Source organism: Morone saxatilis, unplaced genomic scaffold, assembly GCF_004916995.1.
Source record: "Morone saxatilis isolate NCDOM2014 unplaced genomic scaffold, NCSU_SB_2.0 Contig24, whole genome shotgun sequence".
NCBI classification, from domain to species: Eukaryota; Metazoa; Chordata; class Actinopteri; family Moronidae; genus Morone; species Morone saxatilis.
In genome coordinates this window covers 26,266,691-26,274,304 of record NW_023339807.1, presented here as the reverse complement: position 1 = coordinate 26,274,304, position 7,614 = coordinate 26,266,691, and the positions used below count along the sequence as shown (strand labels likewise).

General features: G+C 40.4%; 2 protein-coding genes across 2 annotated transcripts in view; one reads left to right on the top strand and one right to left on the bottom strand.

Annotated features, from left to right (window-relative positions):
- The window catches only part of LOC118336472, a 744,338-nt gene that overhangs the window by 383,875 nt on the left and 352,849 nt on the right, over positions 1-7,614 (bottom strand). The gene's annotated exons all lie outside the window — the stretch shown is intronic.
- The window catches only part of nek11 (NIMA-related kinase 11), a gene marked incomplete at its 3' end in the record, with an annotated part of 38,490 nt that overhangs the window by 3,391 nt on the left and 27,485 nt on the right, over positions 1-7,614 (top strand). The window contains 1 exon segment of the mRNA XM_035673129.1: positions 6,179-6,344. Coding sequence (XP_035529022.1) covers positions 6,179-6,344 — 166 coding nt within the window.

Sequence of the window (7,614 nt, the reverse complement as noted above, 5' to 3'; positions counted from 1 at the left end):
TAATCACCAGAAATGGCACATAGGCTAAGCGGTTTGATAATCTGCGATAACTGCCCAGTGCAAAGTGGATAGTGTCCAGTGTGGGACTACACGCTCCCGTATTGGTGGTTCACTACCGTATACTGCCTTTATGTGCCCTTTCGCACGTCTGGGCAGGATCCGGGGTCGGTCTATCCAGTCATCCCTATTAATTTATTATTCAGTTACACATGCCAGGTCAGCACAACACTCTCATAGGTGGCCGAACACGATCTGTCACTTGCATTGCTAATACGGTTGACACTAAAGGTTTGAAAATTTTAATTTTCCAGAGCAGAGTGGCGGAAGAAGGGTGTTCAAGCATTGAGGCAGGTGCACATTTAGTTAAGGATAATCTCTTTCTTGAGATTGGACCAAGGAAGCTACCTGTAAAGTAGTGTACATATTCAGACTTTCCGACAGTATACCTGTTATTATATTAGAAACGGGGCAAGGGCGAGAGACTGGGGCGACACGACCACTGACAAAGTCAGATGGGAATCGAGCGAGATTGAGGGAGACTTGGTATCCCAGCATAGGGGGCGGGGCCTCTCTAGCATTTTCTGAGCGAGGGAATCTTTTTCGGTCGATTATGTACTCATCTTATAAATCCTCAGACGTGTGCTGCACATGGAAAGATCACCTTTGTCACCTCAACTCCCAACCCAAACAATTCAATAGCGAGTGCCTGTTAGGGACTCAATTTCAGCGATTGTGGCAGTGAGCATGACGTCGCTACAGCTGCCGTGTATGTCCTGGTATGGGAAGCCTGCTTGATCCATACTGACAGAACTATGTCAATAAACACACATCATCCCTCTTTGTTGGTTTTGATCACACACAGCACACACACACACACACACACACAACTGATTGAAAACTTCTAGGAAGTTTTTGGTGGACAGTTCACACATTCACATCCGACGAGCTTTATCTCTCTTCTACACAATCATATCATGACTAAAGAAACAGTCAAAAGCCGACTTAATATGTGTCAGAACTACACAAAAGAGCCTATTTAACAGATGGGGTTTTCTCCCGCCCTAATAAATGGCGCCTGGTTACTTTTTTGTGCTTTTTTGGGATGAGATCTCAATGATTGCATGCATCAAAAGTTTCGAATCAATTTAGGCCACTATTACCACTGGTTAATTTCTAATAGATTGAATCGGCAGTCTTATATCAGCTTGAACTGAGAAAAACTAATTAAGCTGCAGCAGCTTCACTCCGTTATGACCAGGTTAGCCTAAGGAACTATGTTAGCAGGTTAGCCTAGAGTGTTAGCTGAATTCAGTTCGCCCTTTTTGTAGCTTTAGTGCTACTTTTATACTGCGTTATGTGCGTATACGTTTCTTATGTGTTATTATGTTTGTTTTCGAGTTGGATCTCTATGGGGTTTATTGGGACCGGTTAGTCAGCATTGCAACTCCTATCTTCACTCCTCCCCTTCTCATATGCATCAATGGAAAACTTGGAACAGGGAGAACACCGCGAACAGCTCTTTTCGTCATGATCCCGTGTTTGTTTTGCTTTTGTGCTTCTGTGCGACGTATAAGGCTGCGCATCTGTAGATTTATTATAGGTACAAAGCTCACTTCTATAATCATCGTAGGTATTACAGCTAATTCGCAAAAAACCATATTCTTATCGATTAGTTAATCTATTCCATCCCATTTCTGCCACTAGAGCCTCCTTAATGTTACACACTGGACCTTCTTTTTCTCCCCTGGACCGAGTGGGACCAGGGGAGAAACACTTATTCGCGCTTATTCAGTGGTCCACATAACCAGGAAGTAAACACCCGAAGCTGCCAACTTTTTTGGCGAAAGAACCAGGTAAGCATTCTCAATAAATTGAATAGGCACCATTTTGGCGTTGGGTATCTTGTTCTTGTCATATATCTGTGGTTTAACATGTGAGAGATGACTAGTCTGATGGTTTTAGGACGAAAGTAAAACAAGAAATGAAAAGTTTAGGTTCCTGCTTGTGGTCCCATTCCACACGCTCTCCATCAAGAGAATCTTTGAAAATGTGAAATTCGCTTAAGTTCGGCAAAAGTTTTGTCTCAGTCTCGCTTGAACATATGAACATACGAAGCCTGTGAGATGTGGTTGAAAGCTTCTTTGAGTTTAGATTATAATTTTTTTTTTAATGAACAAATGCTGGAGTACAATAAATAATCATTTATTGAATTAAATTTTGTATACTAACAAGCTTAAGTCATACTGTATTACACTTATTAAATCATAAAATATGTACATTTAGGCTGCAGAGCTCAATATTAGTAATTATGAGTATAATTTAGAACAAAAATGACCAACTATTCCAGACTTTTAACAAACTGCAGGAAATCAAAGTACTTGTGCAGATACTTGAAGAATTTTAGAGAAGTGTGAAAGATGGCCAACAAATAGCTGATTCAGCTTCATTTCAGTGCTCGATTATCTGCAGGATTGTATGAAAATAAGAGGTCTAACTTCTTTCACTGTATCTAAAAACAAACAGAATGACAGGAAATAGTGTAAGATGCACTGTATGAGTAGTTTTAATGTATTTGTTGTTGGCCAGAGGTGTAGCAGTAACAGTGGATGACAGACTGGACAATGTGAGCAGCAGATAACAGGCGGACTGCAGGCTTGCAGCTCCACAGCAGGAACTTATCTCACCCCTCACACTCTGGTTTTATTTATACTCACACTTCCTCAGTCACATCTCCTGTCCATTCTCACAGTCAATATACTCACATGTGGCCACTTAGTACTTCTAGCTGGTACAGTTACAGTGTTTAATGTTGGGTGGTTGAGATGGAGAATGAACCAATTTTGAGTTGTGGTCAGAAAAAAACAGTGGTTTACTTAAGTTCAGATCATCCTTCCATTGATCATGTCTCTGCACAGACACAACTTTAAACTGTAACTTTAAAGGTGCTATATTAAAACACAACAATGTCCAAATATATTGTCAATTTTGAATACATTTTGAGTAATCTGGCAAAACAAATTGTGGATGAATGCTTGTGTCCATCCACTGCTGTTATGCGAATATTAGAAGTTAAGAGATAAGCAAAAGGTGGCGCCAATTCTCCAGTCGGAAACACCAGAAGGAGAGGACGCAACAAGATGGCGGATATTAAAATATGTTGATGGAAACAGCTAGTGTAACCTTATAAAGCTGATATGCCAAACATGTTAAGCAAATAGTTTCTTATTTACACATCTAGAAGACAAGGAACAACATTAGCATTTATTTGGAGTCCAATATTCACTCTTCTTTACCTCTGTTTTGGTCTCACCAACTCCTGAAAAACACGTCTCTTTAGATGCTAAATGCTAACTTTGTCTGTCTGCTGTTTGTTGCTGGGTAGGCAAAGTAAAGTGGGTTTGTTGGAGCTTCTATTCACTAAAAGCAAATGCTGTGAGTGCCATGTTTTAGCCTCGAGTTTGGCAGTACTGCGAGTTGAGCTGCTCTCATTGGCTGCACAGTTTGTCCATAGCAGGAAACAATGGCGGCTCGCCTGGTCACACACAATCTCGTATTCCAGATAAACAGTAAATTAAACTAAAGCTGAAACAATTTATGGAGAGAAATAGTCAAGACAGTAACAGAATCTGGATCCATATCTGATCAGTACTGCCCAGTTTGGTCTGAGTTTGGTGGGTGGAGCTGGATGGACTCACTGAGAATGAGCTGTCAATCACAAGGTAGCCCCGCCCTAAATCATACCCTGCTTTATGGTCTATTTTACTGTAAATTGGACCATCATTTACTAAATGAACATCATGCTGTATGGAAGAAGACTGAAACTAGAGATTGAGACAATAAACTCATCAGGAAACCGTTTACGGAGCTAATAAATCAAGTCAGAAGTCGGCTCATTTCTCCATAAGACCCAGTTCTATCTGACTTCTTTTTTGCAGCCCATGGAGCTGCCCCATGCTGGCTATTAGAAAGAATTCAGGTTTAAGACACTTGTGTTGGCTTCACTTCACAGACCCGGAAGCTCCATCCACTCATTATATATGGCCAGTGTGAGAGACAGATAAGCAAATGCAACCATTAATGACAGTAAAATGTGTGAGCGAACTCTCAGCATTGTTTTCTTATGGTGGCACTTTATTATCAAGCTCTGTGAAGGGGAAGATTTGATTCATTGAATGCAGTATACAGGTTATATTTCAGCAGCAAACATCTACAGTTTGACTCATTCTCAGTTTCTGCCTTCTGAGCAGTAAGCAGTGGCATCGGTGGAGCGTCAAAAAAATCCATTAAGTTTTTATCAGCCGTCTGTGTTTGTCATTAGGGGTGCACATCCGTAGCCTACTCCATCGCTACCCCCCAGCCCCAACCCTGGGCTGGTCCCAGCGGATAAGTCCAGGACTGAATTTCTTTCCGAGCACACCTCTGGCAGTAAGTGAAGCTGGGAGTTGAAAGGAGGGCTGTGCTAATAAACCAAAGCCTCCATTGCACCTGCTGACCTGCTCACCAATTTAACAAGAGCAGAAGAGACGGTCGGCTCGGCTCAGAGAGGATGATTAACTCCCTCAGGAGGAGGAGGTAGTCAGGGGACAGTGGGTGGAGACGACAGAGGTTCAATCCCCACACTGCTCCGTTCTTCTTCTTTTAGCATCCTGCTAACATTAGCAGTCTGCTCCTCTTCAGTCTGGATGTGAGGATGACCCTGAAACATCACTGTGGAGGGGTTCTGTGAGAAGCAGCTGATCTGATGATGGTTCAGTGGACAGAAGAGGGGACATCCCAAATTAACCCAATGTGTGAAATAATCTCCTGCAAAGATGTGTGTAAACCTCTTTGCAGATTCAAGCTTGTTAAACCTACAAAAATATAAAAAAAGAAATCATCCACAGATAAGAGCAGCCCATCTGGGTTCTTTGGCCTTGCGTCAAGACCCGCCCCCTTTTGGGTCTAATGTGACTGGCGGTAAATGTAAATTTAGAAGTCTTTGCCAATTTAATAGCATAAAAAAAGAATACCATATTGCTTTTTAGCTATTAAATCCTACAGCCAGCAAGTTAAACAATGATGTTACGTCATTACAGAACAATAATTGGTGCCGTTATATATAAAGAATAAGGTAATAGTGAATGATGTGCATCCTGACATACACAACTACCATATTATATAATTATTAGGTCCATTATTGAAAGGTAGGTCAGATCAGTTTATGTAAAATATGAAGGTTAAGATACCCTCTGCTCCACACTGAAACTCTGTTAAAAAAGCAGCTGTTTTATGGTAGGGATGTATGTTTCCACAGTATTTCCACCATCAGTTATACTGATTCTGTTCAATCTAAAGACACACGTGTCATTGACTGAGTAACATCAATAACTAACTTTGTTAGAGTTTGACACAGACAGACACACACTGGACATTTTAATCCTGAACACTTAGATCTTATTTTACTTACTCTTTGGGGAAGTAAAGAAAGTCATAAACTGTTTATTTTAGTAAGATGGCATTTTCCATATTCTTTTTAAAGTTTGGTTTAATCTCCACAAAAATATGTCCTGTCTCACCCTTCCTCCACTGTTCTTCCTGAAGCTTCCTCCATTTTCTTCCCATTAAAGGGGTTTTTTACGAATCCAACTCAAGGGTTTTAGGAAGGTGTTGTACTGTCTGTTGTACAGATTGTGATATCGGGCTTTATAAACACAACTGAATTGACATTTGTTGTGTGCTGTGGCAATCAGTATGGCGTTGCACTTTACCCTTCCATCTACAGTACAACAGAATACCATGAATTAGGGATTGATATTTTTCCCAAATGAGACATTTTCTATCGCAGACATAAAGACACTATACAGGGAATCCCAGGAACTGCACTTGTTCTTAAAGTTTAACTTTAGCTGTGCATCGGACATCAGCCAGCAACACTGAATACAACAAGGAGAAATTTTTCCACTTTTCCAGTTATTATATTTCTCGGGAAACGAGGAAACGGGATTCCCAGGAATGCCCACCCAAACCATTTCCTGTGATTAAACTCTCTCATGAATCTTGTTGATTACAATATTAAAAATTCTAGTACAACCTGGTTGGAAGTGGAAGTTGAAAAGGCTCTGACGTGACACTGAATAAATCTAAAATACCATTTAAAGTGCCTCTCAACTGTTTGACCTCTGACCTTTGTCTCCTCCAGGAAGGTGTTGAAGCAGATTCCTCTGGGCGACCTTCGGCCCGACGAGACAGTCCGAGCGACGCAGGAGGCCCATCTGCTGTCTCAGCTGCACCACCCGGCCATCCTCACCTTCTACCACAGCTTCCTGGAGGGAGACGCCTTCTGCATCGTCACAGAGTTCTGCCAGGTAACACCGGAGACGGTTACAGTCCTGTACACAGCGGGGACAAGATATTCATCGACTTAACAAGTCCCTAAAATAAAAAAAATTAATCCACACACACTTACCGCAACCAAGAAGGACAGGGACTGGTGGAAAAACAACTCTGCTGTTCAAAGCACTGGGGGACACAGCAAGCAAAGGATCTTTGGACTACCAGGACGAGAAGGTTTTCAGGCCCAGGGATGAAGGGGAGCCAGTGGGGAATGCTGGCAGGGCGTGGAGTCCTGGTGAGCGGGAAATGTAACTGAGCTCAGCAGCTTCTATGGACAGAGCTAATGTCAGAGGTTCAGACAGCAACTGCAACTGCCTTTTTTATATTTATTGCAAGAATGTACATCATTTTACATTTATTTACATAAAATGTTCTAACAGATAGCATGGATAGCAAGCAATATATTTATATATTTATATATACATATAAATATAAATATATATACATACATGCTGCAAGTTAATTGACATTCACATATATACCACGTATTTTAACATATTTATACAATCTCATGAACAGCAGTTTAAATCACTTTGCATCAGCTGCCAAAAAAATAAATGCAAAATGTAGAAATTATTGATAAATATTTCCGGTACCAATAAATGGGTGATTGGGAGTTCTTTATCCACTGAAGGTTATTAGAGGTTTAGACACTGAGTTTTAACTGTGAGTTAAACTTGTTTGTGTTTCCTTTTATATTTATAGCACAGATATAAAAGGACACACAGCTACCAACCACAGCTGGTTTAACAGCTATTTAATTTTTAACCTTTATATGAGTCAATCAGTGACAATAACTCTTCACTGGAGCCCTTTCCAACATACATAAATACATACATATACACCGACACACACTTATACCATACATAGCAATAGCAATAGCAATAATAAAGTATAACAGAAGAGTAATACAAAAGTAGAGTAGGTTAGTATGATGGTGCACACTCCATCTATACTTTTATATAGTTTTTCCCTTTTTGAGTTTAAGGCCTTTAAGAAGACTTAAAAAATAAACAAAGCAGACTTATATCTCAGCATCTGGTTCACTTAGATGAAGAAAAGTAAATGTAAAGTAAATTGTCGAACAGAGCAATGACCAGGGAGAAGAAAACACTGAATTTATCACTGAAAGAAGCTTACTAAGTAACAATCTGTATGATTGTTAAAAAATATACTTACACATACACAATGGGACTGAACCTGGCAGGAAATGTATCACAAAACCAAAACTAGGAGCTAAAA